Consider the following 15,275-nt stretch of genomic DNA (forward strand, 5'->3'; position numbering starts at 1 on the left):
TGATGGGGACTCAGTTCATTATTTTGAAAAGTGATATATGAAGGGAAAAAGAATCAAACACTTGTCTTGCCTTTCTTATATGAACACGCCCCTGGGTAGCCAAATGGGATGCAAGGAGAAGCATCTGGCAAGGGAAGAATTCTAGCTTGTTAGTGAGAAAGAGAGGCTAGGAGGACATCACCATGGTGCAAGCCCGGAGAACCGCTACGTCAGCGGCTGCTAGCCCCACGCAGGAGAGACCATCAGAATGTGGGGGTTCTGATGGGAGACCCGAGCACACCCCATAGTTGTGCCAAAGGAGTAAACCTGAGTCTGACCCCAGTTCCAGACCCAGCTGCCAATTTGCAGGGAATGTGGAGGACAGAGGGACGCCAGTGTGGGATCAGCAACACCCGGACCCTGGGAAATGCTCCAGAACAAACAGCATGAGCTAAGCGATTGATTTATTGGAAGGGAAGGAATGGGGTGACGGGGAAACACTGCGAATTAAAAGATACTTAAAAGACATATCATTTCCTTTTTGGATGTGCAAGACAAAACTACCATGTTTGCAGACCCTGCTTGGGTGACAGACTATTCAGAAACACAAAGCAGGGATTATTATCAAAGTCACAACAGTTGGTTACTTTGTGGAGAGAAGAGTCACTGGGACCGGGACGTGGGGCATGGAGGGACTTCTGGGGTCGCTGATGACGTGCTACGTGTGGACCAGGGTGGGGGTTATCATGATGTTCACCTGCGAGCTGGGTTTCTCAAACTCAGCTCTTTTGACATTCAGGCCAGATCATTCTTGGGGGGGGGGTGCTCTGTGTATCACAGGATGTTTGGCAACATCCCTCACCTCCACCCACTAGATGACAATAACAGCTCTTCCCCACCCCCCCATGACAATCCAAAAGTGTCTCCCAGATATTGTTGGGTGTCCCCTAAGAACAAAATCACCCCTGGTTGGGAATGTCCTCTTCAGTACCTCCAGAGGCAATATATTTGTTTTGTGTGGGTTCCTGGATCAGTTTCTGTGTGTGTATGCACTTTATTTCACAATAAAAATACATTCATGGACTCTTGGGTGGCTCAGTTGGTTGAGCGTCTGCCTTTGGCTCGGGTCATGATCTTGCAGTCCTGGGATGGAGCCTCTGCTCAGCAGGGAGCCGGCTTCTCCCTCTCCCTCTTCCTGCTGCTCCCCCTACTTGCTCTCTGTCTCTGTCAAATAAATAAATAAAATCTTAAAAAAAAAAACCTTTTAAATTTCCAATGGAGTTTTCATGGGAAACTCAACTGACATCTACAGGGGGAAAGAAAAATCTAGGGGAAAAAAAAAGACAATGGAAAAATGCCAGGAATTTTGTAAAAAGAGGACTACCAGATATCGAGCCGTATCCTGAAGCTACAGTAGTTAAAGCAGACTGGCACTGGGACGAACAAGACAGATGAATCTAGAAGTACCGTGAGCTCCCCATCTGTGAAGCTTTGTACTTCTCCTTTGCCTGTGTAGTTTATCCCATTTGGAGCACAATTCTCTAAGTGTCCCCACTGCAGGCTGCCTCCCTGAACCCTGAAAGTCAGGGATTTGCCCCTCCCTTTTCCTCCCATCCATTCTGTCACCCTCTTACCATAAACATTACCTTGAAAGTCTCTCTCTGCCTCTCAGCATTGTGGCCCAGGATGGCAGGCATTGTGACCCCTCAGGGACCCGCACAGTGCCTGGTGTAGGTTAGGTGCTCAATAAATGCTAAATGAATCGGGAAATGGGTTAAAGAATTCAATCTTATTTTAAAAAATCATTCAACAGGGGTCTCTGGATGGCTCAGGCAGGAGAACATGCAACTCTTGATCTCAAGGTTGGGAGTCCAAGCCCCATGTTGGGCACGTGTTCTACTTTAACGAAAGAAAATTTAAGTAGTTAAAAAAAATTAACAAACATTTATTAAGCACCTACTGTGTGCCAGGGCCCCCGGATGAAGCAGTGACCAAAATCAATCAGTTCCCTGTCCTATGGTGTTGACACTTTAGAGACAGAGATAGATGGCAAGCAAGTAATCAAAGGACAGAGATTCTTTTTTCTTTCAGATAAGGAAAGTAGCTATCAAGTTAATAAAACAGAGCAATGGGAAAGAGAGAGGCTGGAGGCGGGCCGCATTAAGCCCTTAGAGCTGGGAACACACAGATCGAGTCATCCGGAATAGAGGTAGCCCATGGGAACAAGTGCAGGGAAGAACAGTTCAGAAAGATGGGACAGCTTGTGCCAAGATCCTGTGGTAGGAAAGAGCCAGGGTATTGGTACCTCACCCAGACGCTGGGACACGAGCATCAGTCTTTCTAGTTTCCACCCAAGGCTCTTCCAAACACACAAATCCCATCGGGTTAGTCTCTCGCGGTCTTCCCATGGCTCCCTAGCTCCCAATGGATCAAATCCAAGCTCCTCAGTCCTGCGCTGGGAGGAATTTGGCCGTCCCCCGCCGCTCGCCCCCGCTGCTCGCCCCCGCCCCCTACCTTCTCCTCCTGGCCGGCAGGCGCACGGGGACAGTCACTTCAGGCCCCGCCCCCAGCCCCGCCCCACTCTCTGTCCAGACCAGCACCGCCTACCCCCGTCACCATTGGACAGTTCGGAGAACATCGGGCGCTGATTGGCTGGCGTCGCCATCAGTTAGGACCAAGGCCTTGATAACCCGTCCCCGAGCTTCGAGGGGGCGGGCTCGGGTGCGGGCGCGGCGGGGGCTGCGGCTTCAGGTAAAGCGCCAATTTTCGGGGCCATCGATGGGGATTTTGGGGGGAATTAGTGGGCGTACCGGAAAGGGGTACTGCGCCTCCTGCCCTTCTGCGGGATCAGTGCCCTGTGATGGGGTGGCCTTGATGTCCTCTGGCTGGGACCCCTCCCGCACTGGGAGCCCCAGGTGGGCAGCGAGCAGAGTTGGGGACTCTGGACTCGGGAGATGGCCCTTCTGCCGCCCTTAGGAGCCAAGTGGGGGGCTTGTTCACCCTGTAGCGCCCCAACCGACTCCGGGACTTTCCCGGCGTCGCTCCTGGAGAGCTTGGGGACCTGGTTCCAGTCCCTCATTCTGGACCTGGGTGTGGGGGGTGATACGGAAACCGCGCTGGGGGGAGGGACCGACGGCCCCCGGGCGGGCAGACAATGGGTAGCGGATGGAACCGCCCGGCGGCGTTTCCTGCAGGAAACTGCTCTGTCTCTACGAGGCTGTCTTGGGGTGTGTGTGTGTGTGTGTGCTGGGGGTGGCGGGGGGTACCTGGAGGGAGAAGTATCTCCCCCTCCCACCATCATCAGCCCCCACGCCCACGTCAGGGGTCTGAGAATCCAGCTCCAACTTTAGGGGATGCTACCATTCAGGGCCTCAAGCCGGGAAGAACCCCCCAATCCCCAGGACCGGGATCCGCGCTACCCGCCGAGTCCCCCACCCTGCAGGTTTCCTGATCGCTACTCCAAGTCCCGAAATAGTCCCTGGGGCGGGAGCGGGGGCGTATGGCGTCGGCTCTGACGGCCTAATGAGGGGGTCTTAAGCAGAGGATCCGATCTAGCTGACATCTCCTGCAGGGAGCGGAGAAGAGGGGAGGGCAGCCGCGCCCCCACTCTGATGGGGCTGCGGCCCCTGGAGCCGCCGCGGCGTGGGCCTGCCTCTTTCCCCCTTAGGGAAGCACGCAGGGATGGGCAGGGATGAGGGCTGGGAGGGATGAACCCCATCGGGCTCTCTGCCACTGCCCTGCAGAGGAGGGCTGCTTCTAGAAGGCCATCAAGTGGGTGGCCAATGCAGAAACACTGGCAAAACCTCCTGGGTTAAAATCCTGCCTCTGCCCATGTGTGACCTGGGACGGGTCCCTTAATCTCTCTGGGTCTCGGTTTCTCCATCTGTGCAGTAGGGTAAAGGGTAATGATAAGAAAACCTTCCTCAGAGTGTTTAGCTAGGATTTTTTTTTTTTTTAAGCTAATACCCACAAATTGCTTTTAGTAGAGAGAGACCCACAGTAAATGGCAAAAGTGTTGTTGTTGTTATTATTATTATTTATCATTCTTGAGGCATCATTTCTCACCCTAGTGCCTAGGTCCAGCTGCTCTAGCTGCTTGGGATCTTAGGGACGGCCCACAACTGTTTTTTTGTTTTGTTTTGTTTTGTTTCGAATTTTTTTCTTAAGTTCCCAGGGCCTCAAATTTGGGTGTGACAAGGTCACCAGAGGAGGGGGCTGAGCCCATTGAGTCACACTGCCAGCTGTGGGAGGCGGGCCCAGACCCCTAAGTCGGCCCAGGTTTTTTTCCACGACTCAACTCTTCCCTGGCAGTTTCCTGAAAACAAGTTGTGCGAGCACGGGCCGTCCTCCTCGATGACCGGCTACCCTGCTGGCCTACCCCTCTCGGCCGGTGTGAGGGGACAGGAAACAGCTGCTTCAGGACTGGAAGGGGCCCTGCCTGCCTGGGGGTGGGGTGAGGGAGGTTTTAGGGACACAGACTGGGCGTAGGTCCGGAGTGGCGGGGTTCCCCCAGCAGTGGAGCAGGGGATAGTCAATGGCTGGTGGGTGTCGGGACAGAGGTGGTCATCAGAAGCGAGGGAGGTGGGGAGGGGGCGACAGCAAAGGTTGCCAGGTGGTGGGCACATAGAGCACTGGGTCAGGGAGAGGACAGATGGGTCCGGCAGGCTCCTGGTGGTGGAGGCTCGGTGGGCAGAGGGTCCCCGGAAGATGGGCAGAGCCCAGTCTGAGGCCATTTCCCGCAGACAGCGGACCTAGTTGCTCTGTGCCTTAGTTTCCCCATCTGGAAAATGTGAATGATAATATCCACCTTACACGATTGTATGGAGCTTGCATTTGATCAGGCAGGGCATACAGTAGGTAGTGAAGACAAGCAGCTTTCCCTTCCTCAAAGGTTTTTCGTGTGAGCTCGTCAAAGCCCCATTTTCCCTGCCCTGTGCTTTCTGATTGTCCCTGTTAATTATCACATGAGATGTGGCCCGCCGTCCCTCGGTTTCGTAGAGCCTCCATCACGTTTCCTGAAGAGTCCCCCCAGCCCCAGGTATGGCCACAGCTCTGACAACCTGGTGCTTATAGTTCCATTACAAGCTCCTACGAGCCAAAAACAGAACCCTGTGGCACTCCACTAAAGACATCCTAGGGAGAAAGGTCTCCACTGATTTGAATCCTTGGTACATCTGGCCCACGACTCTCCATCCTGACCACAAGGCTCTCGCATGTGACCTGGTAAAAACTCAGAGGCACAATTATATCTTGTCTGCATTTCTTTAAGGAAAAAAGGATTCAAGTGATCCTGCATTTGTCCCTTTCTTAATATGCAGAATCTGACCAGATGAATTTCTACGGAGCCCATAAAGGGCTTCCAGCTCTCACCTTCTTCTGAAGGTTCACACCTCAACTCTTTGAGCACCAGCTTCTAATTTTGCCCTGGGACTGACCGAGCTCAGCAGGTCTGGAATGACCCTTCCCAGCCCCCACAGCTAGTCCCTCCCGTTCTCTGATCACTCTCCTCTCTTCTTGTTGCCCTTTCTGCCTCCTCCTCCCCAGCATGCTGAGGCCTGGACCTGGGGACGCCCGCAAGCATTCATTCATTCTGAAGTTCCAAGGCCTCTTGAAGGATCAGGGAGGACACATATATGTGTGTGGGAGGGTGGATGCGGGTCTGTTTACTCACTTAGAGTCCCAGCCCCAGCCTCACCCCCTCTGGGGACATTTTCCAGGGTGTGTCTGGCAGCTACTCCAGAAAACATGGCCAAGTTTGCCCTGAATCAGAACCTGCCTGGTGAGTGTGCAAAGTGGGATATGTGTGTGTGCACAGATTGATACTTGGTGCCCATGTACGGACACAGTCCTGTGGTTCCCTCCATTGCACGTGGCCAGGGAGCCCTTTCTAAAGGTCCATTGATAATGTCATGGCTCTGCTTCAACCCTGCCTGTGGTGGTCTATCACACGTGCAATATCATCATAACTCCTCACTGCGGCCTGGGAGGCCCCCCACGATCTGGCCCCAAACCACCTCTCGGACTCCTCTCCCTCTCCCTTCTTTCACTCTGTTTCGGGTACCCCCACCTCTGTCCCCCTCACTGTTAACTCCCGTCCACCCTGCTCACTATATCCCGGGACCTTTGCTCTGACTGTTTCCCTTCAGGAACCTTCTGTCCCCAACTGCTTCCTCCTCCTTGGGTCAGGGCTCAGCTTTTAAGTCCCTTCCGCAGGAAACCAGCCTTGACAATTAGAGCCAAAGTCACGCACCTCCTCCGGTTACTTGTATTTCGTCTTGTTATTATTATGAGCCCTAAGCATCATTTGGAACAATCGTGTTTATTTATCTCCTATCGGAGGACAGGGGTTTGTCTGTCTTGTTCACTCATGTGTCCCCAGCGCCTAGAAAAGTTCTTGGCACATAGTAGGTGCTCAGTAAGGGTGGGATTGCTTGACTGTTTGGTGCAGATAGGTATTTGGTCCTCGAGTATGCATGCGCGGAAGGGCAGGTGTGTAGGGTTTGGTGCAGGGGGAGCCCTGCAGGACTCCTTGTTATGGGGCCGCGGGGGAAGCGCTCTATTTGTCCAGTTTCCCCCAGGGGCGTCCCCTCCCCCAGCCTGACACCCCCCCAAACCCCGTCATGCCTGCAGACCTGGGTGGCCCTCGCCTATGCCCCGGCACCACCGCGGGCACCCGCAGCCCGAGCTCGCCCTACTCAGTGGAGACGCCCTACGGCTTCCATCTGGATTTGGACTTCCTCAAGTACGTGGAGGAGCTGGAGCGCGGCCCCGCCACCCGCCGCGCCCCCGGCCCCCCGCCTGCGCGCCGCCCCCGTGCACCCCGGGGGGGCCTCGCAGGCGCGCGTAGCCCAGGCGCCTGGACCTCCAGCGAATCTCTGGCCAGTGACGATGGGGGAGCATCGGGCGCACTCTCCCCCGGCGCGCCCTCGGGACTCCTGCTGCTGCCGCTGTCGCCGCGAGTGCCCGTGCGTAACCCGCGCGTCGAGCACACGCTCCTGGAAACTAGCCGACGGCTGGAGCTGGCGCAGGCGCACGAGCGCGCGCCCAGCCCCGCCCGCGCTGTTCTGCGTAGTCCGCGGGGATCTGGCCGCAGCAGCCCCGCCCCCAGCCCCGCCTCCAACCCCGCCCCCGCTTCTCCCGGTCCCGCGCAATTGCAGCTGGTGCGCGAGCAGATGGCCGAGGCTCTGCGGCGCCTGCGCGAGCTGGAGGAACAGGCGCGCGCGCTGCCCGGGCTGCAGGAGCAGGTGCGCGTGCTGCGTGCGGAGAAGGCTCGGCTGCTGGCAGGACGCGGGCAGCGGGAGCCCGACGGGGAGGCCGAGGCGCGCCCAGACAAGCTAGCTCAGCTGCGCCGGCTCACCGAGCGCCTCGCCACCTCCGAGCGTGGCGTTCGCTCCAGGGCCAGTCCCTGGGCCGATGGCCCCGACGGACCGGCTTCTAGGGGCAGTGAAGGCGCGCTCGAGGTCCCCGACGCGGCCGGGACTCCAGACCGGGCGCTGCATACGCGGGAGGCTGGCGTACAGGCGGTGCTGGAGACCCAAGACACCACCGCCCAGGCAGTGCCGGAGACCCGGGAGGCCAGCGTAGAAGCGGCTCCTGAGACCCTCGAGTCGGACGCGTGGGTGACCGAGGCGCTGCTGGGGATGCCCGAGGCCGCCGAGCGCGAGCTGGAGCTGCTCCGCGCCAGCCTGGAGCACCAGCGCGGGGTGAGCGAGCTCCTGCGCTGCCGGCTGCGAGAGCTGGAGGAGGCCCGCGAGGCTGCCGAAGAGGAGGCAGCGGCAGCTGCGGCGGCTCAGCCCCAGCCGCGCGAGGCTGCTACCCAGACCCCGTGGGCTTGTGCCGCGAAGGCCACACAGACCGAGACCCCCGCCGAGGGCCCTGGCCTGAGCCAGGAGAACCCGACGGGATCCATGGATGCGGACAGAGCCATGGCCCCTGCGGGTGAGTCCCAAGCCCTGCCCAAGCCCCGGCTTGATGGCTGCTGGACTCGAACTCAGTACCCTCATCTGACCCCTGCTAGGCATCCTCAAATCCATCATGAAGAGGAGGGATGGTACACCTGGCGCCCAGCCCAGCCCCGGACCCAAGAGCCTGCAGTTTGTTGGGGTCCTCAACGGAGAGTGAGCACTTTACCCCTCCCCGAGGCAGCACCTGCAGGGACATAGTCTGGGGTTTGAATCCCGGCTCTGCCCCTGACTCGCAGTGTGGTCTTGGAAAGCCTGTTTTCTTCTTCTGTAAAGTGGGGAAACCACTCCCACCGCACAGGACACAAGAATGAGCCCACGGGGTGGCTCAGCGGCCGCCTCCCACCCTGCCCCCAGGTACGAGAGCTCATCCAGCGAGGACGACAGCGACAGTGACAGCGACAGCGAGGACGGTGCTGCCGAGGCTCCAAGGAGCAGCTCCTCCGGGGAGGACAGTGGCAGGGATGTTGGGGACGACAGTGGCAGGGATGCCCTGGACCCGGAGCTGGAGCCGGAGCTGGAGCCGGAGCTGGAGCCGGAGCCCGAGCCCGAGCCGGAGCCCGAGCCCGAGCCCGAGCCCGAGCCGGAGCCCGAGCCCGAGCCCGAGCCCGAGCCCGAGCCCGAGCCCGAGCTGGAGGCAGAACCTCAGCCTGGTGCGCAGGGGAGGTGAGCAGCGTTAGGGACACAGAGTGGGGACCGCTGCTTTCTTTTCTGTCTGCCTCGCACCCCACCTCCGACTCCTTCTGAGCATCTCCCGACCACCTTGATAGGTGCGAGCTGAGCCCGCGTTTGAGGGAGGCGTGCGCAGCGCTACAGCGACAGCTGAGCCGGCCCCGAGGAATCACCCGCGATGGCGTGAGTGCCAGCCAGAGCCCTTCACACCTGGAGTCGTGGCCCCATCTAGGACCTCCCCTAACGCCCTCTAGGGGAAGTGCATCGGATTTCTTAGAGTTGGGGTGGGGGGCGGTCCCAAGTTCCACCCCTTGGCTCCAAGACTTCTGTTTCTCCCAAAAGGGTGCGCCCCAAGCCCCGGGCCCACCCCCATACTCCCCAAAGGCAAGCTCTCACCGCCTTCCTCCACTCCAGGTTCTCCCACAGGCTCTTTCCCAGAGGGGAGGACCCCTGCTGGCTTGAGCCTGGGACCCGCACTGGCTGTACTCCCTCCTACAAAAGGGTGCGGCCCCACGCACCCCCTCAGACAAGCCGCGACCATCCTCCCCGGCCTCGATTCCCAGCCCCGCCCCCACGCCCTCCCCGCCCCCACAGCCTGGACCATCTCTGACGTCTTTCCTCCGGTCCCCGCAGGGCGCGGCGCGCCTAGTGGCCCAGGAGTGGTTTCGAGTGTCGAGTCAGCGGCGCTCTCAGGCGGAGCCCGTGGCGGGGGTCCTGGGCGCGGTGGCGCGCCTGGGACCCGAGCTCCTGGCGCACGTGGTGAACCTGGCCGACGGCAACGGGAACACAGCCCTGCACTACAGCGTGTCCCACGGGAACTTGGCCATCTCGAGCTTGCTGCTGGATACCGGTCAGCACCTTCCTCCCAGGGTTAGAGGATCCGCGTGTCCTGGGCAGACTGCCAAGGGCCTTCAGGCTTTTCTGCTCTGAGCGCTCCACCCGGACCCTGCCTCTCACTTTGCCGAATACCCAGCTTTAGTTAGGTTGACCTAAACTTAGAGGAATTAGTGTCACCAGCCTTACCTTCCTCATCTGGGAAATGGGGATGCAACTCCACATTTTACCCATTTCTATCTCCTGCCACTTGCTTTTGCTCATTCTCTCCCCAGCTTCCCCCCTCTGGAGCTGAGATACACACACCCAGGTGTTCCTGAGCCCACAGACATGTATTGAAAGCCTACTAGGTTCCAGTACTGTGCGGGGGTGGGGGTGGGCCACCCACATACAGCTACTTTCTGCAGGGGACTCCCAGCAGAGGGGACAGAGGGCAGTAGACAGACTGCCCACCAAGAGCCCTCCTGGGTGTTATCCTTCAGGTCCAGTATCTGCCAGGGCCTGTTGCTGGAGGGGTCTCACCTTCACGGCAGGCCCCACTGTTCTCTCCCCGGCCCCAGTGCCCCCAGACATACAGGTCTGTCCCGTCTCTGAAGATCTTGGTGACCTGGGGAAGGGTACAGTTGCTCTGAGCTGGACCCAGAGCTTGAGCTTGGGAGGAAAGGACAATACATGATTCAAGGCATCTTCTCCCTTCAAGGGAGCTGGGGCGGGGCTTCAGCAACAGGCAAGGCAGGCTTGGCGGTCAGCCACAAGCAGCCCAAACCTCACAGACCCCTTTTATTCCCATTCATGCCAGTCCCCCAAGCTCCAACTCCCCAGACCTCGTCCCGGGCCTTCTAATTCTCACACCGATCATTCCCTCTGCCCTTCTGCCTGCTGTCGGGTCCCTCCCCTGCCCCAGGACCCTGAGTCCTCAATGTACTCCCCACATCAGGTTTGTTCCACGCTGCGCTGGACGTGGCTGTGTATCCTTGCCCCTCATCTCCACCTCCAGACCCTTCCCCCTTCCGTCCTACCTTGGAGCCTCCAATCCATCAGACCCCTATTCCCTCCACCCCTTCTGGCATCTCCCTCCAAACAACAGGCCATTCTTCCTTCCTGCGGCTCAGCAGCTCCTCTTTGCAGGTGAATCCTCCCCAGTTTCAGGATCCTCATGAAGCATCACTCCCACCACCTCCAGGCTTCTCAGTGCCTTGACCCCCCTGCTCCTCCTTTCTCCTTGACCTCCGCCCTACATCAGCTTACACTTGAAAGGTCACCCTAAGATCTGGAGGTCACTGATAGCCACGCCCCCTCCAGTCTCTTCTCAGCTCTCACCTCCCAACATTTCAGCTCTCCAGTTGCCCGGCCCTAACAGCCCTTCGTCATCACAGGACCATTGTCTGTCCCCCCTGGCCCCCGGCCTCCGCATCATTGTCCGCTACATCCCCTGCTTCCTTGTCATTAACTACTCGTTCATGTCCCTTTCCAAACTCCTCCCCACGGCCCTCCTTCACCTCACCCTACTTGCATGGCAGGCCCCAGCACCGAGCCCCATAGACCCTCAAGTGCCAGCTGAATGAGCAAACGCTCATGAATGTAGAACGAATGGCTGTGAGCACGTGCATTATGGGGAGACGGGGAATGGAGATGGGACAATCATCACGCCGAAATGTGAAATGGTTACAAATAGGGAGGGCCACAACAAAACACAACCAGAGGAAATCAAATGGACTGACCCTTTGGCTTAGGAAGGCCTGAGGTAGGAGGGCAGAGGAGAGGGCAGGGGAAGCCTGGTGCCCCCACTACGGTTGTTTCTATGTGCCCCTCCCCACTCCGGCACACTCCAGCAGTGTCAGAGCAGTTCATGGAGGCAGTAAACACTACAGGGCATGCTGCAGGACCAGGAAACCCACTCTCCTCCTTTCCATACTACTTAACCCTTTTTCTTCCCAGCCCACTGTTTGAGACCCTCTCTACAGGGCATCCACTCCATGGCCCTGATCCAAGCCTCAGACCTCCCCAAGCTTTTGTAGCCTCATGGAACTTTCCAAACAGTGGGGGACAACAGCATCAGTCACTCTGCTAACTGTGCCCAGAGGAGATGCTGTGATGGCGGGTCATGATCATCCTCGGGGATGATCCCAAAGGACAGAGCCAGTGTTCGTGTTCAGTGCTCCTTCCTTGAACTGCTATAACAAAATAGCACAACATGGGCATTTTCTTGTAGTTCAGGAGGCCCAAAATCCAAAATCCAGGTTGGCAGGCCTGGTTCCTGAGGAGCTCCAAGCAATCTGCTCCAGACCTTTCTCCGAGCTCCTGGCTGTTGCCTGCCATCTTTGGCATCCGGTGGCTGATAGCAGCTTCTCTTCTCTGCCTTTGTCTTCACGTGGCCTTCTGCATGTCTCTGGGTCTCTTCTAAGGACACCAGCCACACTGGATTAGGGCCTACCATCATGACCTCACCTTAACTTGATTACATTTGCAATTACCATTACCATTTTCAATTAAGGTCACATTTGCAGGTACAGGGTAGGTACAACTTTGTAGCTATGGGAGTAGGACGCAACTTATTATGTAACACAGGCTTGGAGGAGAAAGGGTTCCAGAGGAAGGGACAAGTTAGGGGACAGCTGCAGAAGCCATGGTGGACAGTGGCCTGTATTCCAGGAGCAATGGGGAGATGTGAGTGTGTCTTAAATAAGTGACTGAGCCAAATTCCTCTTGATCTGCATGGGAACGAGTGGATTTGGACATAAAAAGGGAACCAGCTGACATAGCTTTTTTTAGTTTGTTTTTTAGGGGGGGCAGCAGGGGCAGAGGGAAACTCCTTAAGCAAGTTCCACTCCCAGCGCAAAGCCTAACACCAGGCTTGATCTCACCACCCGAGCCAAAAATGAGTTGGATGCTTAATTGACTGAGCCACCCAGATGCCCCAAGTTAATATAGTACTTGGGTCGAGGAAAGGGTGGGGTGGGCAATGATATTGGTTTGGTGGATGATAGCCACAAAAATAGAAGCACTGGTTTATTGAGGATGTACTATGGGTCAGGTGTTAGGTCTGGGAGATACAGCAGAAAGCCAAGTCTGAACCAGCTTGAAATACAGAGATCTGAGCAGACCCTGAAGGGCACAGAGCCATGTGGTTCTTGGCAGGGAGAGCCTAAGAGGCAGAGGAAATAGTAAATCCATGACCAGTGACCACCCCCCTTACACTGGCGGTAAACCTGTTGTGTGGGGGGCAGGAGAGTAAACCAGGTTGGGCTGAGGGTGTCAGCATCTTGGCTCACTGACCCCCTCCACTCTCCCAGGGGTCTGCGAGGTTGACCGCCAGAATCGGGCTGGCTACACAGCCCTCATGCTGGCTGCACTCACCTCTGTGGGGCGGGAAGAGGACATGGCTGTGGTTCAGAGACTCTTCCACATGGGCAACGTTAATGCCAAGGCCAGCCAGGTGCGTGGACACTTCTTCCCTTGCTCCCTGTCTGGTGGGGTCACTTCTGCTTTGGGTCTGTCTCTGACCTCCCTTCCTCCAGTGCTGCTCCCCCACAGCCATCTCCCCTTCGTTGTCCCCAGACAGGACAGACAGCCCTCATGCTGGCCATCAGCCATGGCCGCCAGGACATGGTGGCGGCCCTGCTGGCATGTGGGGCAGATGTGAACGCCCAGGATGCAGATGGGGCCACAGCGCTGATGTGTGCCAGCGAGTATGGGCGCCTGGACACTGTCCGGCTGCTGCTGGCCCAACCCGGCTGTGACCCAGCCCTCCTGGACAATGTGAGCCACCACGGGGCTGACATGGGGATGGCAGGGGAGCCATGCCTTGGTTCAGGGACCTGACTGTTCCCACTATCCCTCAGGAGGGCACCAGCGCCCTGGCCATTGCCTTGGAGGCCGAGCAGGACGAGGTGGCTGCACTGCTGCATGCACACCTGAGCTCGGGCCAGCCACAGTCCCCGGTGAGTGCAGCCCCTAGACTGCAGGGACCAGGCCCCCCCACCACACGCTGGCTTCACAGAGCATACCAAGGGTGCCCCAGGAAGGAGGCCTCCTTTCCGGCTTTCCTGAGGAAGCACCCAGGGTCAGGGGAACCTGGGTTTGACCCCTTGCATGTGGCTGGGACCTGAGGGTCCCCCTGCAAAATACCTGTGAGACACACCTCCATGTCACATGTCACAAGCCCAAGGTCTCCAAAGGGGCAGTGATCTAAGAGCATGTGCGAGCTGTTAGACCTAGCTCCCACCTTCACTGTGGGGAAACTCCTGCTACCGCCTCCAAGAGGCTTCCACCACAGGGGAATCCTGCCCACCAGTAACTAACAGGACCCCTCCCCCACCTTTCCCCAGGCACCCCTTGAGTCTCCCATGGCTGCTGCGCCTGGTGAAGGAGAACACAGCGACCATGAAGACGACCCCCAGACTCAGTGAGCAGCCTGGCACCCTGGACCTGGATTGCAAAAAGTCTGTTCCTTCCTCCACCCCAGCCTCTGGGTCACACAAGGGCCAGGGTTTGCTATCCAGATGTTACCGTGGGCCAAGAGAAAGGCTCAGATGACCCAGTGCTCAGGAGGGGCTCACTTCGGACCAGTGGGGTGAGGAAGGGGCTAGAAACTGACAAGGCCCGAGTCCACCCTGTTGCAGAATAAAACATTACTAACTCAACCTCTGTCTTGTTTTGGGGGCACATACACATAGTTCCCCCTCCCCCCAACTCACCAGAGCCCAAAAAGGTGGGAGAGGCTCCCTCTAGAAGATTTTATAAGCCTTACTCAGAGCCAGACAAATGATTTATTAATCCATGCAGATCATCCCTGCGAGCAAGCGGCCAACCCAGATATCCAGGACCCTGTAAACAAACCCAAAGAAGAGATACTGAGGGGCCGCCTAGCAACTCCTTCCCCGGTCTTCCAAATCTCAATATCCTCTTTCTACACTTCCCACCCCAACAGCCTCTCACGCCATGGACTTGGGAAGCCTCCCTAACTACCACCAAGGAAGGGTCTAATAGGCCTGCCGATCCCCACCCCTGTCCTGCACTCACCAACTCCAAGTTCAGCGTAACCTCCGAGCTTCTCGCTCTGACTCCAGCAGGGTGAGCACGTCGCCCTCGCGCACGGGGCCTTTCACGTTGCGGATGATGGAGCGGCTCGTGTCGTCCATGAACTCCACGCGCACCTACGGGGCCCACCCGAGGACGCCAACGAGTCAGCTCGAGCAGCAGATAGGCACCGCGGGCTGGGCAACAGGTTTCGATTCAAAGGACGTTGTTGGGACCCACCCAGAGATACTTAAAAAGGGGGCTGCGCCTGGGAGGCAGGGCAGAGCCAGGAGAGAAACCCGAGAGAGACAAGTCGCGGAGAACAAAGTTCTCGAGCGGGAAGAGCAGCCGCCAGGAGGGCCAGCGGCAGCTCCAGTCCTGTTCGGGAGAGGGACACACTCAGCAGGGTATGGAGCCACAAAGAGATCGCTGGGACCGGTTAAGCCACAAGAAAGAGGAACGTCGGAGTACTATATACGGACTCCGGTTTTCAGGGTCCAGCCGGCCAGGCAGTCAGCAGGGCTCAGACCCTGGGGCGTCCCCACCCGCGTGCTCACCTGTGTGCACTGTCCCTGCGAGCCGGTCCTGCCCAGAACTTTGGTGACCTAGCGGAGGGAAGCTGCGATCAGACCTGGGCAGCCCGAGCCCGCCACCCCATGTCTCTTCATCCCGGACCCCCAAAACAGGACTCCCCACCTCACCCTGGCCAACTTGATGGGCTGCACACGGCTCGTGTCCATAATGGCGGCGCGGCGGCGGTCGGGCGGAGAGGGGTCACGTGGTCCGAGGAGACCTTTTATAGTACATCCT

At 57.9% G+C, this 15,275-nt stretch overlaps 2 protein-coding genes and 1 long non-coding RNA gene across 5 annotated transcripts; 1 reads left to right on the plus strand and 2 right to left on the minus strand.

The window, feature by feature from the left end:
- Positions 1 to 1,163: 1,163 nt before the first annotated feature.
- LOC116600199 lies at positions 1,164 to 2,519 on the minus strand. Its single transcript, XR_004289547.1, has 3 exons — positions 2,290 to 2,519; positions 1,626 to 1,732; positions 1,164 to 1,203 (listed from the first exon to the last, which is right to left on the minus strand). It is a non-coding gene; the product is annotated as an uncharacterized LOC116600199 (long non-coding RNA).
- A 126-nt stretch (positions 2,520 to 2,645) lies between these two features.
- Positions 2,646 to 14,089, plus strand: KANK3 (KN motif and ankyrin repeat domains 3). 3 transcript variants are annotated; one of them, XM_032308976.1, is made up of 13 exons: positions 2,646 to 2,730; positions 5,298 to 5,426; positions 5,697 to 5,758; positions 6,610 to 7,917; positions 7,997 to 8,096; positions 8,298 to 8,511; positions 8,584 to 8,606; positions 8,711 to 8,795; positions 9,246 to 9,462; positions 12,740 to 12,882; positions 13,005 to 13,205; positions 13,289 to 13,387; positions 13,775 to 14,089. In XM_032308976.1, exons 3-13 carry the CDS (start codon positions 5,725 to 5,727, stop codon positions 13,853 to 13,855), a joined length of 2,505 nt encoding a protein of 834 aa, XP_032164867.1. In that variant the 5' UTR covers positions 2,646 to 2,730; positions 5,298 to 5,426; positions 5,697 to 5,724; the 3' UTR covers positions 13,856 to 14,089. The 3 variants fall into 3 exon arrangements, with proteins under 3 accessions (XP_032164867.1, XP_032164885.1, XP_032164876.1); XM_032308994.1 differs by having other exon boundaries at positions 8,298 to 8,493; XM_032308985.1 differs by lacking the exon at positions 5,298 to 5,426 and having other exon boundaries at positions 2,666 to 2,730.
- A 107-nt stretch (positions 14,090 to 14,196) lies between these two features.
- RPS28 (ribosomal protein S28) lies at positions 14,197 to 15,261 on the minus strand. Its single transcript, XM_032309019.1, has 4 exons — positions 15,167 to 15,261; positions 15,023 to 15,070; positions 14,469 to 14,602; positions 14,197 to 14,273 (listed from the first exon to the last, which is right to left on the minus strand). The coding sequence occupies exons 1-3, from the start codon at positions 15,203 to 15,205 to the stop codon at positions 14,480 to 14,482; spliced, it is 210 nt and encodes a 69-aa protein (XP_032164910.1). The 5' UTR covers positions 15,206 to 15,261; the 3' UTR covers positions 14,197 to 14,273; positions 14,469 to 14,479.
- Positions 15,262 to 15,275: the final 14 nt, after the last annotated feature.

This window comes from Mustela erminea, chromosome 1, assembly GCF_009829155.1.
Source record: "Mustela erminea isolate mMusErm1 chromosome 1, mMusErm1.Pri, whole genome shotgun sequence".
Classification (NCBI taxonomy): Eukaryota; Metazoa; Chordata; class Mammalia; order Carnivora; family Mustelidae; genus Mustela; species Mustela erminea.

Coding starts and splice junctions, on each gene's coding strand:
- RPS28 (XM_032309019.1), bottom strand. CDS start 15,205: ATGGACACGAGCCGTGTGCAGCCCATCAAGTTGGCCAGG. Junction 15,071..15,166: donor AGCCCATCAAGTTGGCCAGG/GTGAGGTGGGGA, acceptor TCCCTCCGCTAG/GTCACCAAAGTTCTGGGCAG. Junction 14,603..15,022: donor CGCAGGGACAGTGCACACAG/GTGAGCACGCGG, acceptor TGGGCCCCGTAG/GTGCGCGTGGAGTTCATGGA.
- KANK3 (XM_032308976.1), top strand. CDS start 5,725: ATGGCCAAGTTTGCCCTGAATCAGAACCTGCCTG. Junction 12,883..13,004: donor TTAATGCCAAGGCCAGCCAG/GTGCGTGGACAC, acceptor CGTTGTCCCCAG/ACAGGACAGACAGCCCTCAT. Junction 13,388..13,774: donor CGGGCCAGCCACAGTCCCCG/GTGAGTGCAGCC, acceptor ACCTTTCCCCAG/GCACCCCTTGAGTCTCCCAT.